Source organism: Macrotis lagotis, chromosome 3, assembly GCF_037893015.1.
Source record: "Macrotis lagotis isolate mMagLag1 chromosome 3, bilby.v1.9.chrom.fasta, whole genome shotgun sequence".
NCBI lineage: Eukaryota > Metazoa > Chordata > Mammalia > Peramelemorphia > Peramelidae > Macrotis > Macrotis lagotis.
In genome coordinates this window covers 260754868-260775305 of record NC_133660.1, presented here as the reverse complement: position 1 = coordinate 260775305, position 20438 = coordinate 260754868, and the positions used below count along the sequence as shown (strand labels likewise).

Genomic DNA, 20438 nt, shown 5'->3' with positions numbered 1-20438 from the left:
AGCAGCTGCAGGATCCTTCTCTTTGGAGCTTCTCAATAGGCCCAAGATAGGCATTGTTATCTCCAGCTGAAGAAGAAGAGGCAGGTGGGGCCAGTTCCTCCAGTTAGTGAGCAATTGGGATGGGACAGAAATGCCAGCTCTCTCCTAACTGGAGGTATTTTCTATAAGCCCCAGGGCTTTCCAAAGACTGGTCAAGGAAACAGAGATGAGGCACTGGCTTGGTGACAGAGCTTGATGCTGTAGCATCTTAATGATTTCAACTTCTGCTCCTCAGAGAGGAGACTGCCAAAGGAGACTCCCAAATGCCAATAGAAACCAGTCAGATGCTAGGGCCCTAAGGAGAAGGAAAGATAGGTGGATTTTCAAGTCAAGGAGGAAAATGGCATCCTCTTTATAGCGTAGGATCAGACCCGGTAGGAACCTCAAGGACTCTGGTGCACTCTTCTCCGCCTCCCCCATCATTTGTTTTGCACGAGGAAAGTGAGGTCCAAGGAGTGATGGTCACAATTGTGTTCACTGATGGGGGCTTCCCTAGCTCCATTTCTCTGCATTTGCACAAACAGAGTCAACGAATCTTAAAAACATGTGTAACCATCTCTAAGAGTGGGGGCCCCTCCTATCTGCTCTTCTCTACAGGGGCTCTGGTTTCAGCTGTCATCGTGGGGTGGTAGGAACTCCTACAGACATGTTCCCACAGGGCCCAGGAGGATAATAAGCAGGCGACGGTCGGGCCTGGCTTACGTGCAGAAGACAGGAATGGGGCTGAGGGTGGGAAGAGGGCAGGTAAGACAAACAGAAAATATGAAGCTCCATACATCAGCCTTAAGACAGCTGCAGATACTTATCAAAAAAGGAAGCAACAACCCTGCCCCATTTTTTCTTGAAGTAGCATGAGACATGGAAATATTCTTTAATAAAAGGCCTGGGTTCAAGTTCCAATTCTCTATGGAGCTTTGGAATTTCATCTTTCTGGGCCTCAGTTTCCTCATCTGTAAAATGAGGGCATTGGTCTTGATGGGGTCAGGATCCCCTCCCAGCTCCAGACCTAAAATCCTGTACCTCTTGGAGGAAATTCTGTCTCTTACCGTTGAGTGTTGAAGGTATTTTTTCTACACAAGCTCCAGTCAAAAGATCATCTGAGTCTATTGGGGCTCGGGGTGGTGGAAAGGCCTGAATTATGGGCTGTTAAAGAGAGTGGAACTAGGAATGTGAGCTTCATCAGTCCCTGGGCTCAGGACTCATCGTTTCCCTCGGGCAAATGAGCCAAGAACTGGAGGTAGGAACTTGGTGGGTGGCCTCGATAGAAGTAAGAGCTTTGAGCTAGGGAAGCAGCATAAGAATGGTGGAGACACAGACCTTGGAGACCATCGAGTTCAAAGCCATGATTTGCAGATGAGGAAACCGAGGCCTGGGGAATTTTAACTTGCCCCGTCACATGGGCAGGAGGTGACACAACTTGGGCACTGGATTCAAATCTTATTGTCTTTGTGATAGCAGGCAACTCGGTTTCCTTGATTGTCGGCCCTTTTCTAGCTCTAAATCTAGGATCTGATGACCTAATGAGTATAAGTTTCTACTGGAGAGCACCGAGATATTAAGCAGACTGGGTGGGGGGCACCTGCCACTGAGGCTACAGGTTTGCTAGAGACCTGAACAATAACAGCAGCAGGTTCATTGTACTTTAATATAAACTGAGCATTTTACACAGATTATCTCATTCATATACTCCTTAGAACAACCTGGGAGGTGTACTGTCACCCCCATTTTACAGATGAGGAAAACAAAGCTCAGAGACGTCTATGACCGCCCAAGATCACTCCATGTCCCAGATTCTAATCCCATTCTTTTATACTATGGCTCCAAGTTCTACATTAAAATAATAAAAGTGGCTGGGTGGTCCAGTGGATGGAACACTAGTTCTGGAGTCAGGAAGACCTTAGTTCACTTTGAGTCACCAATACTTGCTAGTTCTGTGAACTTGGGCAAGTCTTCTTCACTTGTGCCTTAATTTCCTCATCTGTAAAATGGGAATAATAATACCAATCTCCCAGACTTAAGTAAGATGTGTGGAATGCTTTGCAAATGTAAGCAACTATATAAGAACTAGTGATTGTTATTATTATATGAAAATGTTAAGTCGGACATTGAAGGCAACCTTCCTGAATAAATGCTAAGTGATTTAGAAAAGCTGACAGGTCAGGAAAAAACAGGCCAGGGGCAGGGGCAGATGTCCAGGGGATTAGTCTTTCAGGAGAGGGCCAAAGGAATAATTTGTACAGCCAGTGTTGAGTGGCTCGGGGCCTAGAAGAAAACATGGGAATCAGAGAGAATGGTGTCTTGCTCTTCAAAGAGACCAGGGCAGGACCCAAGAAGGCCTGGGCAGCTTCAGAACAGAAAGACATCACAGGCCAAGGCTCAAGGGGCCTTTGGGGGAGTGATAGAGGCCACTCCTTGGAGAGAACTACAAAGAAGGCTCTGAAAAGGACAGAGACGTCTGCCATTACTGGAAGTGGTGCCAACCTAAAGCTCTTGTGGGCAAAGAACCTAAGTGCCCAACCCAAACAGGGCTGAATCAATGGGGGATGGAGGCTAAAAGCCTTCCTTGCTCCCTCTATGAAGGAAGATGATGGTCCCCTGCAGACATCCAGATTTGTCTGAACATACCACCCCTACTCAATAAACTCCAGTGGCTCCCTATCACCCCTGGATAAAATAGAACACTTTTAGGCATTCAAAACTCTTCATAATCTACCCCCCACCCCCAATATATACACACATTTCCAGTTTTCTACTTTATACTTTGCAGTGATACTGGACTTAGGGCTGTTCCTCCAAAAAGAAGTTCTATCCCCCATCTCTGGGCATCTTCCCTGGCCTTCCCCATGACTGGAAGGCTCTCCCTCCTTATCGCTGCCTCCTGGCTAGAATCCCACCTTCTACAAGAAGACTGTCCTCATCCTCCTTAGCTCTAAGGCCTGCCCTCGGGCTTATGTCCAATTCTGTCTGTCACTTGTCTGTACCTGGTGGGTCGCATGCTGTCTCCCTCACTAGATTGGAAGCTCCTTGAAGGTAGGGACCATCCTCTGTCTTTCTCTATATCCCCCAGAACTTTGCAGCCTCTGGTACATGGGCGGCCCCTGGTAAATGTTGAGTGACCGACTGATGGCTTCTCTAGGAAGGATGCTGAGGGGCGAGTATCCAAGTCAGGAGGGTGCCCAAGATGGCAAAAGGTCTTCAGTTCATGTCACATAAGGAGTAATTAAGGGAACTAATGGGAATGGTCAGCATCCTGCTGAAGAGAGATCACCCAGTACCTGGTGCCAGAGGGCAGGACTAGGATCAGTGGAAAGCAGTTCTCTGTTCAAGAACAGAGGTGGCTCTCCTTGAAAGGGCTCATACAAAGACTGGACAGGTGGCCAAAGAGGATCCATGAGGAGACCTCAGTTTAGATGAGAAGTTTGAATTTTGAAAATCTTTCCATTTTGGTATTTTTAATATTTATTCTTTTTTTCCTAGTAAAAGTTCATTTTGAAAAATTCCACACTGGCCTCAGTAGATCTAAGGGGGAAAAGAAATCTACTCCCAACTCTGTTCAAGAGGAAGAGGCAGTGGGGCCTAGAAACCATAACCAATTTGGAATTAGAAAAATCTGAGTTTATTCGAGTCTTGGACCATCATCTTTACTTGTCCTTTAATTTGTAAAATGAGGAAATTGGCATTTTAATTAATTACTTCCCCATGAAGTTATCAAAGATTCAGTGCTCCTAGTGACCAGATGGAGAGACGGTAGCCATCATCTCAGCAGGGAGGTCTTCTAAGGAAAGAAAGGGCTTGAAAAATCTTGGTAGAACTGGGGCAGAGAACAAAGAAAGACAAGGAAAGAAAGTGTCCAGGACATCTCTGCACACTAACCTCTTTCTAGTTTGGCTCACTCTTTTCCAATATTGCAGCAATCTGTCAAGGCAAAGGGTAACAATACCCTTGTGTATATATTTACAGTGTTTGTCCTTCTAGAACAGGGCTGGGGAACCTCGGGGCTGGGGACTGTATTGGTCTGGAGACGCCAAGGCAACAGCAAAAGAGACTCAAAATTCACTAAATCTAGGGGTGAATTAATTAAATGTTTGACCAAATAGAGCCTTCGAATGATGTCATAAATATCCAAATGGCCCCTGGTAGAAAACAAAAGTTCTTCCCCAGCCCTGTTCTAGAATGTAAGCTTCTTGAGGCAGGGGCCACCATTTATCTTGGGATGCCCATAGTCTAGCACAGTGCCTGGCTGCAAGTGCTTGGGAAGTTTGCTGAACGCTCATAGTAGATTCCGTTCTAAGAGAGCTTCCCAGAGTGTTTGTATCCACCATCTCCTTGGAGCCTGGGTGCCCCAGTGGAATGTAAACTCGACTACAGCTAGGGCTGTTTTGTCTTTGCATTCTTGAGTCCTAGCAAATATGTTTGGTGAATTCAATGGAACCAAAGCTAGGCTGACAGTTGCCAACCTGGGCTTCCCCATAACCCCCACCTGCTGAGATTTTTCTTCCCCTCGTAGACCACTAATTTATGAGGACAAAACAGGAGAAAATTCAAGTGGAAAGGAGACTTAAAAGAGGCAGTTAAATGACAACGCCCGCCTGCAGATTATGGCTCTCGGGATATGTGAGAGTTGAAAAGTCGGACACCCGATGACTCCAACACATTCCCCTTTGGACTGGAGCCCCAGAGTCTGGCAGTTCTCCTCTTAAGTTCCCTCCTCCCTGATGGAAGAAAAAAAACACTGACCTTCTGGAGGCAAGCCTTTCCTAAAAAGCACAACTCTGCCAGGACTGAATTTGTCATCATTCACATTATCGTCATCATATCTTCATCTTCATCATTAATTAAAGAGACAAAGGGGCTCAGTGTATGGAGATATGGTTTTGGAGTCAGGAAGATATGGATTTAGGTCCTACCTTGGACCCAGACAAAGCACTTAACCTCTCAAGGGCTCTAGGCCAGATTTTTGAGGTTTGCAAAGAGAAACAGGGACCATTAAACCATCTACATGGATCCCTACTGCCCCACAGTGACTTAGGAAACCACATGGTAACATTACCTCCATTCTACTATATGTATACATACATACATACATACATACATATATATATATATATATATATATATATTATTTTGTTAACTCTTTCCCAATGACATTTTGATTTGGTTGCTCTGAACCTCTACTCTAGGTAACTCTTTCTAAGACATAATGTGCTGATAAGTCATAGACCTTCATGTTTGGAAGGCGCTTCCTTACCTGGAAGTCCTTGGTATAAATGAAGTCACAGAGCAAGACCCTCACCCTACTATTAAGCATTCATATTTAAGCAGTGCTTTGAGGTTTGCAAAACACTTTACACATGTCATCTCCTTCCCACTCTGCAGGGAGACTACTGTTATCATCCATTTTTTACAGAAGAGGAAACTGAAGCAAACAGGCTAAATGATTTGCCCAGGGCTACACACGTATTAAGTGTCAGGAAACAGGATCTGAATCCAAGCTTGACTCCAAATCTAGAGCTCAATCTACTCAATGACTCTGTTGCCCATTGACATACAATCCAACCTGGAGTTTCTCCAACTGGGGACCAGGGGACATTTCAAAACTAATGAGGAGACCATCCAGCGGAGCCGGATCATCCTGATGTAATGAGCTGTAGGAAGGGGAGCCACAGAGGCCCTTCCTTCCTGGGAATGAGGGGGAAGGAGGAAGAGAAGCGGGAGTCAGGAAGGATCTTTCATAAGAAAAAAGAGCTCTAAAGAGAAGGGATCCGGGGGCACAGAAGCCAAATAGAAAAGGGAAATCTCTGGAACCCAATAGCCACAGAGGTCAGGGAGTCTGGTAGGAACTCTAGAGAAACAAGAAGCGGGGAAGCCCAGCTCTCGGGTTCATTACCTCAGTTCTCTCCTTCCCTCTACCATGTGTAGCCCATTAAGACACCACCCCACTGTTTACAGGATTTCCTGTTGTGTCACACGAGCAGGCAGACGCTCTCCTCCTCTGTCGTGTCCAATGTATGTCTCTCTGCTCTTGGCTTGGGGGCCAAGGACTGAGCAGCTAGAGTTGGGCTAACTAAGCTTAAGTTGTGCTGGAAGGCCCTCAGCTCTGCGGAGGGGGTATGGGAACAGCAGAAATCCCTTCCAGAAGCCATCCATGTACTGGGTCACATCACTCCCTCCTCAACCCCCCCCCCCAAGGTCAAGGGGAGACAGCAGAAAGATATGACGTCAAAGTCCCCCCCACCATCTCGTTACTCTTCTAGAGGCTGTTCCTACATGATCTGCCTCTCTGCCAAAGGAGTTGTCATGGTGACACCAAGATAAGGACATCTTTACCCCCAGTAAGGTCTAATTTTGGGAGCAAATATCCCTCACCAGGAAGAACCCAACATTCAAGGCTGGTTCTCTACCCCAACAGCCAATGTCTGTATCCAAGGTGTTTGGTGTCGGCCAGCCTTCAAATCTGAGCTCTGCCATCTATGCAATTTCCCCTTTGGGTCTCAGTTTCCTCATCTACAAAATAAAGGGACCAGAAGAGACTCTCAAATCTGCTCCAGTTCAAAATCCTTTGATCTAAAGGTGCCCATGAGCCCAACTTTGCCTCCTCTACTCACCTCCAGTTGGTTAGGGCTTGCCATTTCCTATGGCTCCCACCCCTCGCTCCCCTGCTTTCCAAATGCAGTCTTTCAGTATCATCTGCTTTGTGCTCAACCTATAAACTTGATTTTTATGGGCATTTTCTGAGTATGGGAACTCATCAAGGCCTGTGTGTGAACATTCTTTTAAAAATGAGGCAGAATGAAGCAAAAATAAGTCGTCCCCCCCCCCCCAGCTGAAAAGAACAGAGCTGGGGTGTGTAAAGGGAGGGCCACAGGAGGAAAGAAATGAAGCCAGAAGAAGGCTGTGAGACAATTAGTCTAATATTTGTATTCCAGCCACTCTGGGAAAGACAAAGAAACTGAACTTATCCCTGCTAGGACAGCTGGGAGGGAGGGATGAAGTAATCCCTACTAATGGGAGAGGGCTGGGAAGAAGGCCTGTAAAATGAGAGGATTGGCCTCCATGACCTCCAAGATCCTTTGCAGCTCTAAACCGATGATCCCAGGTTCCTTCTTTTTCTCAGGGTTTGGGGGTGGAGGGACCCTCAGAAGCCACTGATTTGGTCAAATGCTCTCATTTTATAGATAAAGAAATTGAATCCCATAGAAGAGGGGTGAGTTTCCCATGGTCACACAGGAAGTCAAAAGCAGATTTCGGAGCAGAACCCAGGTCTTCTCTCTACCAATCCCCACACTTTTCCCACTGGCTATGTTTTCCTGACATGGATGTGAAAGCCAGCTCCTGGAGGCAATATCTCCATCATTGGGCCAAAAGATGGAAGGTTCAGCTCGTGGCAGGTCGGGGAGAGACACTCAAAGGCGAAGGGGGTTCTTTTGGTCTTAAACTCCCTGCAGCTTCTTCCATCCCTTTGTCAACCCTGTATCCCCTAACTAGATGGAAAGCTAGAGAGATGGGCTGATTTCCGTTTTTGCTGGAAGCAGCTTCCTGACTCAAACATGTGTTTCAGTTTGGAACCATCCAGCAAAGAAGACAATTCTTGGAGCCTCTCCTTTCCCTGAAAACCTCCGGGTTCCCTTCTCCAGGGCTGATCTCTTGGAGAAGGGTGGCAGGCGTGGTTGGAGAGAAGATAGGGGGGAAATCAGAGTTTCCTGTCCTGGACCAGTTACATATAAACTCATCTCTGGGTTTTCCTGAAACTCTTTCTATGTCCATTTCTACACTGAAATGTCCAATGAGAGGTGGGAGAGTGGGGGGTGGGTGGGAGTGTGGTCTGGGAAAGTGGGGCTCTGGGGAGCCACAGGGAAGCAAACTCAGCAATCCCAGAGCCAGAGAGGAGGGAATGTGGCAAGGGAGGATGCTATCTATTCCAATCAATCAGAAATGGAAAGAAAAAAAAAAGCACGTTTCTTAAACTTCCATTTTGTGTGTGTGTGTGTGTGTGTGTGTGTGTGTGTGTGTGTGTGTGTGTGTACAGGGTAATCCAAAGTTTCTCACTCCCTTCCAACTTGTCATGTAGTAAACTGGTCAATCAATAATTATTCAATTATTCACTGAATAGAGTATAAGACCTGGAGTCAGGAAGATCTGAGTTCAAATCTAACCCTCAGGTAATTATTAGCTAATTTAACCCCTGGGCAAGTCACTAAATCCAACTGTCTTCAGGACAACTAGGTAGTGCAGTGGTCTTGGAGTCAGGAGGACTTGAGTTCAAATTTAACCTCAGATAATTACTAGCTGTGTGACTTTGGGCAAGTCACTTAATCCTGATTGTCTTGCCTCCAGGACCATCTCCAGCTATCTTGATTCTTATCTGGTCACTGAACCAGAGGCTCCAGAAGAGAAAATGAGGTTAGTGACTTAGCACAGCAACGCTTCCCTCAAATCTAATTCATGTGCTTGCCGTGGCATCCCCTCTCTCAATGACATGGTCTTCTTTGTGACTGAGGGACAAACATTATCACCATTTATTGTGATCGCTATCATGACAGATTAATAAGAGTAACAACAACAATAATGGGGAGCATTGATAGAGAATTTTACGTTTTTTAAGTTTTTAATTTTAATGAAATGATTTTACTTCACTTGGGATATTGAATTTGATCTTGGTGACAACCTGGGGGAGGGGGGGAGTTTTTTTTTTTATTTTAAAGGTAAGAAAACTGAAATAGACTGAGGCGAAGTGACTTGTCCAGGGTTATACAGCTAGCAAGTATCTGAGCTCACATTTAAACTCAGCTCTTTCAGATTCTAGATCTGACACTCTACCCTAATTATATGAATTCAAAGTGACTTGCCCAGGGTCACAGACCTGGGTGTCAGAGGCCGGACTTGTATCCAGGTGTCCTCTGCTCCAAGGCCAGGGTCCAGGTCAACAGGTCACCTCTTGTATTTTTTAAAAATATGTTTATGGAAGGAATGGGTAGGAGAGAGAGAGGGAAAAGACAAGAGAAAGAAATAGAAAGCAAGTAAGAAAGGAAGAAATACATAAAGAGGAAGAAGCTGTGATAAAGATAATATAAAACAAGAGCAACGTATGATATCAGATAATAAACAAATGATTTCTTTGGAACATCCCACAGGCCACTTTTTGCTTTTCCTTTTTTGGTTTTTGCAAGGTAGTGGGGTTAAGTGACTTGTCCAAGGTCTCACAGTTAGTAATTTTCTAAGGTTTCATTTGAATTCAGGTCCTCCTGACATCAAAGCAGGTGCTCTATTCACTGGTCCACCTAGCTGCCCCAGCACAGGACACTTTTTGCTCAAAACAGATCTAACTTCCTAAAAATGGTTTGCTCTGTGTTAATAATTTAACTAATTGGCATCTCTGGGCATGAGCCTGATGGGGAACCCGGGGCAGGGGAATGAGAGTTGTATCTGGAGGCACCAGGACCCCATCTGATTTTTATCTTCCCGCTGACACTGCCAGCATGACCATGGACCTCAGTTTCCTCATCTGTCACATGGAGGAGGAGGGTCCCCATAGGCTCTGATCACATGTTCCTGTGAAAGTCTTGGGGGGGGGCAGAGAAAGCCAGGCGGACCTTCAAGTCAGACCAAAGGAGGAACAGACTCATGTGGATTCCTAACTATGATTTCTTCCTGCTCCTTGTTCTGCAGACAGATACTGAGAACAGTCGTTTCTGAGGCTCTGTACACATAATTCCTCCTCTAGTCTGCAGATATCTGAACCTTCAAGGGCTGGGAACAGAGTAGTCCAAGAACTGGGGTCTGGATGCTGGTGCATGTCTTGGGGGACCTGGGCAAATCACCTAATATCCCCTGGATGGAACAGAGGGATCCACTGGACCAACAATTCGTTTTACAGTCTGAGAAAAGCATCCCAATTTCCTCAAGGTGACATAGCTAACTGATGGTGGGGTCAGAATTTGAACCCAGCTCCTCTGACCCCAAATCCTTTCCCCAAGGCACCTGAGACATAGCTCATCCTTTCTCTGGTCCTCAGTTGACATATCTATAAAATGACATTGGATGGGGTGACCCCACCCTTTGACCCTGAAGCTATGATCCTATGATCTCCTATAACCCCCATGGTCTAAACCTAATCAAACACTACCTTGTTTTATCTATTTTACTGTATTAAATTGTTTATCTCTTCTAGTCTTATGTTTCTATGCTACCTTTCAATGTGACCTTAAGGTTCTCTAAGGGCAGGATTGTATCTTCTATCCTTAGGCATCTCTCTCCTTTACAGAGCTAACCATAGCCTGTAGACCTTAAAGATCAGTCCAATCCATTAAAAATGGGAAAACTGAGGCATGGGTGAGGGAAGTGGGGAACGTGTCCAGAAATACAGAGAGCTAATGGCAAAGCTGAACTAGGAACCAGGTCTTCAGACTCCCAGATGAGGACTCTGTTCACTATTATTGTCTTATAGCAAGGATATAAAAGGGCCTTATGCTCTCTTTACAGTAAGATCTGAGTTGTAAAAAGCCTCTGAAAGTCTCTAAATCTCTAAGTCATCCAACCTCAACAAGAAATCTCCATGCTAGAAGTAGCCCAGCCCATTTGGGGTGGATTTTCTACACATCTGGAAATATTCCATTATAAGGAACTGAAAGATAATTCCCCCAACCAAGTCCTATGTTCAAGGTCAATTGAAATAGTAAAATAGTGTTAAGAGGAATATCTAAGAAGAGAGAGAGAGAGAGCCACTGCTGTGAGTAGAATGGAGAACAGAAGGGAGGAGGAACAGGTCAATTCTTATTGTATCTCTACTTTCTCTGGCAAGGAAACCATTATTGCAAATGGAAGCAGCAAAAATGGCAATTGAAATGTTAACACCCAAGAAAAATAAGGATGATGAGAAAAGACAGCTAGCTATCACTGACAAATTCAAGATATGGGAACAAGGATTTGGAAGAGACCTTTAAGGCTACTAAGACCAACTCTCTCATTTTAAATGTCAGAAAACTGAGTCACAAAGAAGTTAAATTACTTGTCCACAGAGTTAATAAATATCTAAAGGGGGGGGCAGCTAAATGGTGCAGTGGATAGAGCACCAGCCCTGGAGTCAGGAGGACCTGAGTTAAATCCAGCCTCAGACATTTAATGATTGCCTAGCTGTGTGACCTTGCACAAGTCACTTAACCCCATTGCCTTAAATTTAAAAAAAAGTAAATATCTAAAGAAGGATTTGAGCTAAAAGTTTTTTGGCTCAAAGTTCCAGACTCTGCTCTATGACACCATCTCACTGCCTCAAGACCAGAGGAACCAACTATATTCTGTGCTACCCAAAAACTGGAGCCTCTGAAGACCAAACTAAGTTCAGTGATCTCTAGAATAGGAGAGGGGCAGCAGAACTGAGGAAAGACCAGTCTTCAGAAAGGGAAGAAGAGAGCAAGTGATGCCTTAGTTGTAGGCAGCTTTGTAAAATATTAGAGGGAGGGTTAGTGAACATCTAGAGAGGGGAAGCAGCAGTCACAAAGAGCCAGAAAGCTTCTCTGATGGGATTCTCCCTCTCTGATGGGCAAGTGAGGAGAATGTCTCAAGTTGACCATCTCAAATTATTCTTAGGGATGAGATAGAGAGATGTGGGTTGGGGGGAATAATGGGGGGGTCCAGTTGAATGGCTGATTCCAAAGAAAAGTCATTCATGATGATTCTCTGACAGGTGGGTGGGGTATCTGTTATTAGTGAGGGGTCCCAGGGAGGGATCAGCTTTTTAGTACCTTAACCAGCGACTTGGATAATGGCTTTATCATGTCTATGGATGAGCCTGTCCTAGGAGGGAGAACTAACACACTTCAATATTTGACATGCTGCCGAATCTAATTAAAGATGAAATGTAGGGAGCAGCTAGGGGTACAGTAGAGAGAACACCCAGTGGCCCTGGAGTCAGGAAGACCTGAGTTCAAATCTGACCTCAGACTTTAATAAGTGCCTAGCTGTGTGACCTTGGACAAGTCACTTAATCCTATTGCCTTAAATAAAAAACTAAAATAAAAAAAAGATGAAATTTAACAGGGATGAATGTCAAGGCTTTCTCTTGTGTTCCAAAAGCATAAAATGGAGAAGAGATGGCTAGACAACAATTTATCTGAAAGAATATCTGGTGGCTATTAATGGGCTTGACCAAGGTGGTTATAAAATCAAGAAGTATCTGGGGCAAGATTTGAACTACTCAGTTCTTCCTGACTCCAATTACTTATAGAGCTACCTAAAGGCACAGAATCCAGGATGAGGAGAGGACAGTGCCACTGTCTTCCACCTAGTCAGATCACATCAAGAATTGTGTTCAGCTTTAGATAACACATTTTTAAAAAAAAAACCTTTAATCTCCATTTATTCTATCCCTTTATTTTTATTTATTTATTCTGGGGGGGGTGAGGAAGTCAGGGTGAGGTGACTTGCCCAGAGTCAACCAAACTAGTAAGTCTGAGACCAGATCTGAACTCAGGTCCTCCTGACTCCAGGGTCAGTACTATGCACCGAATCACCTTAGCTGCCCCTAGGCACACATTTTAGAAAAACCACTGATAAAGGAGAATCTACAGAGGTTGGTGGCTAAAGTGATAATGGACCTTAGGATCATGCTATAAGAGGACTGAAAATACAAGAAATGGAGAAGAGAAATCTTGGGGTGCCAAGAATGGAGAAAGAGAGGGAGACACTCATTCTGTGGAAATGTCTTCTCCATGATAAACATGTATGATTTAGCTGATGATCCCATGGTCCTAGTGTCCCTCCTGAAATTACTCAGAAATTCAAAGCTATCAACCTTCCCTTCTCTGCCTCAGGCTTGTAGTTTTTCAAAACCCAAATGCCCCTTCTCCCCAAGTCAATGTCCACAGCCTTCCTAGGGTCCCTTCCCTTCTCCCTGCAGCAGATGAATTACCGGGACTACTGTGCAGGGTGAGTCTTCAAAAGCAGGGAGAGAAGAGTCAAACTAGCCTCCCTTATGTCCCCCACAGTAACAGGAGAGGCATATTTTTGCTTCAGTGTTTTACTTGCTAAAATAAAGGCAGCTGTGTTTACTTGAGCTCGGGCCCTTCCAGATGTGGACACGTGCATGCCAACATACTCTATTTAGCTCAAGACCACTGCTCCACATGCATGCTTGCGCCTCCTTCCCATGTTCCAGGAATCCTTCCCTTCAATTAGGAGGAGTGTGTCACCCCTGTCAGATAGGAACCTCCTTTTGAGGAAGGGTGCAAGTTGGGGGGCTTCATCTCCCCCATCCTGGGCTGGAGTGAGCCCCAGACAAAGCATTCCTTTGCCGTCATCCTTTGGACACACTGCCTGATAAGTAGAGGCAGAGCTGTTGACAGTGGTGAACCCTTCCCCCAGTTGAGGCCAAGAATAAAAATGGGCACAAGGGGATACAGGCCCTATTTGGAAGCCCTGTATGGAGGCACTGGGGCAGCCCTAAGGGAGAAAAGGAAATTCAGAATGCAATCTTTGCTAGGTGGGCAAGTGAGGGTGACTTCCATCAATCACTCAGTCCAGTCAGCAAGCATTTATTTAATAAGTCCAGACTATGGGCTAGGTTCTCTGCCAGGAGCTGTGAATGTAAATGTCAAAGCACGTTGGTCCCTGCCCTCGAGGGGTTTCTATTACACCTCCAGTGAAGAGCCCTTTCTGGCCCTGTCTCTCCACAGGCTTAACAGAATAATGAACCAGACCCTTGTGAAGTGGTGCCCTCCCAGATCATGGAAGAAGGGCCTGGGGGCAGTCTAAGATAGAAGGATTCTGGAGTTGGAGCCAAGCAACCTGGATTATAAGTCTGCCTCTTGCCAGCAATGACCTTGGTAACATTGGGCAAGTGACTATGTTGCTATGGACCTCAGTTTTCCTATCTGCAAAATGAATGATTTGGAGCAGAACAATTTGGGCTCTTTGGGCTACATTGTTCTAGGATTGAATGAAATTAAATTGAAAAATTATCAGTGGAAGCATAAATAGATAATCATTTATATGTGGGCCAACATAGCTTTTTTTTTTGCAAGGCAATGGGGTTAAGTGACTTGCCCAAGGTCACACAGCTAGGTATTTATTAAGTGTCTGAGACCAGATTTGAATTCAAGTCCTCCTGACTACAGGGTTGGTGCTCCATCCATTGTGCCACCCAGCTGCCCCCGCCAACATAAAGCTTTTAATTGATATTATATTTTAAGCAGAAAAATGACAAATCTTCATTTTAAAGACAGCAGGACAGATAAAGGGCTGGTCTTAGAGTGGGAAGACCTGAATTCAAATGCTGCCTCTGATACATATACTACCAAGGTTGCCATGGATGAATCACTATAACCTCATTGTTCCAGTCAATTCTTTATAATTTTAAAATACATTGAGACCATGAACCAACTTTGAAAGATCAAAGACCTTGACTCAGTGAGATGCTCAATCACAATCCCAGGGGCCCCATGAGGAAACATGCTAGCCATCAATTTTTGGAAATGGTCAATGCTGGAATTTGTTTTTTTGTTTATATATTTAAGGCAATGGGGTTAACTGACTTGCTCAAGGTCACACAGCTAGGCAATTATTAAGTGTCTGAGGCTGGATTTGAACTCAGGGGGCTCCATCCACTGTACCACCTAGCTATTCCCAGGGGAATTTGTTTTGCTTGACTATATATTACAAGGGTTTTGTTTTTCTTTCTATTTCCAGTAGATAGAAAGGATGGAAGGGAAAGAATGTGAATTTTTATTCACTGAAAAAATAAAATTAAATTTAAAAAAATTAAGATGATAAATTATAGATGATGGCCCTGACTTTACTAATGAAGGCAATTTCCCCCATTAAGAGTTCCCCATACTGGTCCAACCCCCCAAGACATGTTGGCAATGGCCTGATTAAAGGATTCTCATTGTTATTCCCATTCTCCAATTTTGATTTTCATCACCAACAGAACTGTCTATGATATACAGGAACAAGGTGAAAAAATATATCCAAAGGAAACAAACAGTGACTTCCACCTGATGGCCTAGACCAATCATGCTCCTGAACCAGAATCCCAGCTGGGCCTCACAATGAGTAGCCAACCTACCTCAAGAGGGTGAAAAGGTCCCTGTGCAAAACAGCCCAGGATGGGTAGTGAAAATTCACAAATCTAGAGTTTTTCCTATTTATGGTGTGAAAAAAATATATAAACATGTGTGTAAATGTATAAAAAATGTTTACATATTTATAAATATACACATATGTAAACATTCTCTCTCTCACATGCGCTCTCTCTCTCTCTCTCTATATACATATATATATATATATATACATATACATATATATATGCATACATACAGGGGAGACTGCACTAAGGCTTTTGGGATACCCCCATCTGTAACTGTATGTATACATACAAGAATGCAGATATGTGTGTTCACGTTATCCTTCTTTTACAGATGAGAAGACAGGAGTTCATTCAAGCTCATTTTTAAAGCAGTTTACATTTAGAAGGCCCAAACACCACATTGAGAATAAATTATTTTACTTGAACCTCACAATGATCCCAGGAGGCTGGCAGAGCTGTCATCACACCCCCCCCCCAATTAAAGATGAAGAACCCAAGGCTTGGGGACTTGCCACATGGCCGACAGGCAGGAGAGCCATGTCTCAACTCTAACCACCCAGGTCACCCCGACTCTGAGCTAGTGAGCTGGGATTTGAACCCAGGACTTCTCAGAGAACTCCACCCTGGGAACCTTCCCCTCTTTCCCACCCCAATCCCAGGGAAGGCAGTCAGTCCTGGTGTCATACCTGATGTTTTCATTCAGCACGAATAGCTCATTATTCTGCAGGCCTCCTCCTTTGAACACATTGATCACCGCAGTCTGGACACTGCCAGGAAAGGCGAGGGGTGAGGTTCTCCAACAACAACCACAACAAAAATCTCCACACCTCCCTTCCCTCAAGCACTTAATCTTATGATACCAACTCAAAGTCAAAAGGGGTGGGAGGGTCACCATCAAGCCACCCCAACTGGTCTCTGGATCTTATTTTGCAGACAGTTAGCAACTTGCCAAGAGATCCAGTCAATCAATGTGTGAGTTAGGACCTGAACCCAGGTCTTCTCATTTTTAAGTCCACTCCTTTCCTCATTCTTTCAGGAGATGTTAAACTAAGAAGCACAAGGGACCTTTATGACTGTCTAGTCCAACCCCCTTGTCTTACAAAGGGTAAAACTCAGGCCTAGAGGAGAGAATAGATAGGCCCCATGATCAAGGAGGGCAGAGCCCTGAGCCTCAGTTTCCTCATCTGTACAACAATGGGGGCAGACTAGCTGGCCTCTGAAGTCCCTTCCAGCCCTACATCTGGGTTCCAAAGTGGTCCAGACAGGATTTGAACACAAGCCCTCCAACTCTAAAATCAGTGGGAATTTCCATTGTTACCAAACTACCCCCATGACAACCCATCGAGAAAATTCCCTTCATCCCATGAGCTAACATTCTCGTCTCTGTAACGTGAGGACCAGGAGACCTTTAGTGCGTTTTCTAAAGCCTGGGATAACTAGGACCCAGAGCCCCCATTCCCATGGTCCTTTAAGACTCACAACAGTCCTGGAAAGCAAGAGGAGAAGGAACCTGGGACACCTGGAGAAGAGGTGACTTGTCTCCAGTGAGTCACAGAGCTTCTGGGATCAAGGGGTCTCCCATTCACCTGGCAAAGAAACTTCTGGAAGGCAGGCCCTGGTTTCCATTTTGTCTTTGTATCACTAGTGCCTAGGACCTGTTAAACTGAATTAATCCTCCAAGTCTCAATGACCCATGCAAAACTGAAAAGTGCTCTAATGTTTCTTCACTAGCTGCACCCTACACCCACAGAATCAAAGGTCTGATCCAAAACACAAAAATCAAATGGAATGAAGAGATAGCCTGGAAAAGTGGGTGGCATGCTGGTCAAAGTTTTTGGCCTTGCATACATAGGCAAGTCATTTATTCTCACCTTCTCCCCCTTTTAAAAGGGGGACTGGTGGTCTCAGTGGCCTCTTGGGGCCTTTGCAGATCTAAGTTTAGATATTAATGTTAGATATAAGGAAATAGAAGCAGAGGAGGCTGAAGGGATTTTGCCTGATTAGTATGGTAGTAGATGGGGGGAGGCCAAGATTCAAATGCAGGTCTTCTGACCTTGCCTCTCCTCCAAGAAAAAGATACCAGGGTTGAGAATTTCTCAATTCTTATCTTCCCCCAAGAAAATGGTATTGATGCTTCTGGGTGGGGTCTTTAGCAAGGTGCAGTTTGAAAAAGCAGTCTGCTCTCAACAAACCCTCCTTGAGCATCTCATCGGTGTCTCAGGCTGGGAACTCAGAGACTGACTCTGCGGGCACCCTTGCCATCACTTCACCCACTCAACTCCAAGCACAGAAGATTCACCCCCTTTTCCCAACAACATAGTAAAAAGAAGAAAATCCCCTCCCCCAAAAGGCTTCCCCCTCCCCCAAGGCAGAACCCTCTTTACCTGTTCCAGGCCGAATTGGAACTGAGCTGCATGGCCTGGCGGGCGGCCTGAAAGTGGGGTAGGTCGCTCAGCACCGGGGAGCTCATGAAGCGGGGCCTGGGCCTTCGGAAGGAGCCCATCTTGTGGAACTCGATGGGCAGGTACAGGGCAGGGGCAGAGCCTCGGGTCATAGGTTCAGGTGATGGGGTAGATCCTCTTTGTGTCTCAGAGGCCTTGGGGTTCCCAACAACAAGGACCTTCTGCTGTCTGGAGTCACCGCCCCATGGGGATCCTCGCTCTTTTTTCAAAACCACTGGTTCGACCGATGCCTGAAAGGAAAGGGCAAGTCTTCACTATTGAGTCCTGGGCTGAACAAACCACATCTTACAGGAAACTAGCTGGGGCTTTCCAGCTGATCTATCCTGAGAACAGCTGCTGGACCGAGATATTAAATAGTTCTCACACCCTCATTACTATCCCTCACCGGCACCTGGCTTCACCAGATGTGGTCATTCTGCTACCTCAGAAACTCAGAAGGAAAACAGCTGAACCATTGGGCCAGAGGGCAGGAATCTGGGGAGGAAGGAAGCCACATGAGGGCAGGGTTTCTCTTCGAAACTCTAGCATCCAGGCTGGCAAAGAGTAGGGTCTTAATCCATATTAGTTGAGTTAACTTTGGTGAAATAGGGCAGAAAAAGACAGTCCATATCAGTCAGTGAACAAAGAGTTTCTCATGTTCAGCCATAATCCAACACTAAGTAAAAACAGGCCATTTAGAAGAGAAAGACCTGGCACAGAATCTTGGGGCGTTGGAACCGACCAATCAACGAGCATTTAATAATCACCTAATAAGCCCCTGCAAGTGTCAATAGGTGAAGATACATGACTGCCCTCAAGGAGCTTACTTCAACCAACAGAAAGAGAACTCAGAGGCCAAGTGGTGCATGGGACCCAAAGTGAACAAGAAGGAGAGTCTATGACACACCTGGTGAAGGGTTACCTAGCCCCTTCTTGGCATTTTCTACTGAGGAAGAGTCTCCCAGATTTCAAGCCTAAATTTGCCTCTTGGTAGATACTCATTTTTAGAGATCTTCACAAACCATTCCTCTAACAACAAATTTAGAATCTTCCTTCAAATCCAAGTCAGGCTCCTTAAAAGATATGTTAAGGTTTTGCCATCTTCTACTTTTGGGGGGAAAATGTGATATTTGTGTTTTCCCTTGTCTTTTTCTGGCACCTGTTCCATTGACTGTGATCTCTGACCCATTCTGAATCATCACCTCCTCCCTCCAGGACTTAGAGGCAGGCCGGGATGCAGTTCACGAGGAGCCCGAGTTCAACTCCATCCTGGCCACAAGGTTCTGTCACTCTGGGGTTTCAGCTACTCCATTTTGGTTCTGTCCATGGGCCCGATCCAGCTCTGCTTTGTGCTCCAGGGGAGAGAGCATCAGACTCAAAGTTTCTAGTTGTGTGGCTCTGGGTGAGTCAGTTTACCCCTGGAGACCTTAGTTTCTTCATCTGTGAAAAGGTACTTGGATGGATGGGCTCTAAGGCTTTTTCCTCCAGCTTTCAATCTAGGACCCTAGGAGCGAACCTCAGAATCAGCCGACTGATATATTTCAAGTCTGGTCCAACTCTGAAGTCAAAGGAGTAAATCCTGCATCAAATGGAGCAATGTGCTCTCCCACCACCCACTGGCTTCTTCTCACCCCATTGTGGCCTTCTCTAGGCAGCTGGTGGTGCAGTAGGTAGCGTGCTAGGGCCAGAATCAGAAAGGCCTGAGTTCAAATACTAGCTGTGACCATGGACAAGTCATCAAACTTGTCTGCCTCAGTTTCCCATCTCTAAATGGAGATGATGGTGCCTTCCTCCCAGGGTTGTCAGAAGGATCAAATGAAATAATAAATGTAAGGTGATTCATAAACATTAAAGTGCTTCACACCAAACTATCTCTTAAGGTTTTTAGGAGCTCCATTTTTCTTGACATTTTTTGATGTCTTGGACCCTATGACCATATGAAAATGCCTTTGGACCTCCCCTCCAAGTAATGTTTATAAATATATAGAATAAAATTCATAAGATTGCAAAAGATACCGATTAAAATGAAATACACTCATCAACTTTTTTAAAAAAATTCATGGATGGCAGGTTAAGAAGTCAAATGAAATACATATCGAGGCTCTAAATAGAGTAAGAAAGTCTGCTGCTGGACCTGCAAGACTACAACGTGCGTGTCCTTGGAGTCTGGCTGTGATGGATCTTATTCTACACTGAGTAAAAAAAAGGAAAAGCTTTTCCGGGAATTATTTAAAAAAAAAAAAAGAAGAAGAAATAGCATCAACACCTCTTGCACAATTTCCTGTACCTCTTCCGGCTGCCTTAAGATATAAGGCAGGGGAGGGGCAGCTAGGTGGCACAGTGGATAAAGCACCCGCCCTGGAGTCAGGAGTACCTGGGTTCAAATCCGGACTCAGACACTTAATAATTACCTAGCTGTGTGGCCTTGGGCAAGCCACTTAACCCCATTTGCCTTGTAAAAAAAAAAAAAAAAGATATGAGGCAGGTGATGCTCATGGAAGCCAGAGAGGGACCAAGAAGTTAAGGATTCTCACTGCTTGAATTTGTAGAGAACAAACCCAATGTGAACCCACAAAATCAAAACCAAAAGTCTCCTATTCAGGCTACCCCTTGAGAAGCCAGTTTGGCCAGGATTTAGTTAGGAAGAGCTAAATTTCATGTCCCTTCCTCACACGTGCATTTGTGAAATGCATTCCTCTGAGTCATCATGAGTTATTGGTTGTCTTTATTAGGATCTTAAATTGTGGGTATTATGCAAGGCCTGCCATCCCAAGCACATGGCCGGTGAGGGAGGAGAGGGTGGCTAGACAGGCAAAGGTCTCAGGTGTTGATCCTGATCTTGGACCCGAAGCAACTGTTCACGTGAGAAACAGGCCCGG

The 20438-nt window shown here is 45.1% G+C and overlaps 1 protein-coding gene across 5 annotated transcripts in view; it reads right to left on the bottom strand.

The window, feature by feature from the left end:
- Nucleotides 1-20438, bottom strand: part of PRR5L (proline rich 5 like) — a 143057-nt gene that overhangs the window by 47088 nt on the left and 75531 nt on the right. For all 5 annotated transcript variants that reach the window (XM_074230487.1, XM_074230486.1, XM_074230488.1 and 2 more), the window contains 2 exons: nucleotides 17503-17810; nucleotides 15805-15885 (listed from right to left, as the gene is read on the bottom strand). In XM_074230487.1, coding sequence (XP_074086588.1) covers nucleotides 15805-15885; nucleotides 17503-17810 — 389 coding nt within the window. The remainder of the gene's footprint in view (nucleotides 1-15804; nucleotides 15886-17502; nucleotides 17811-20438) is intronic.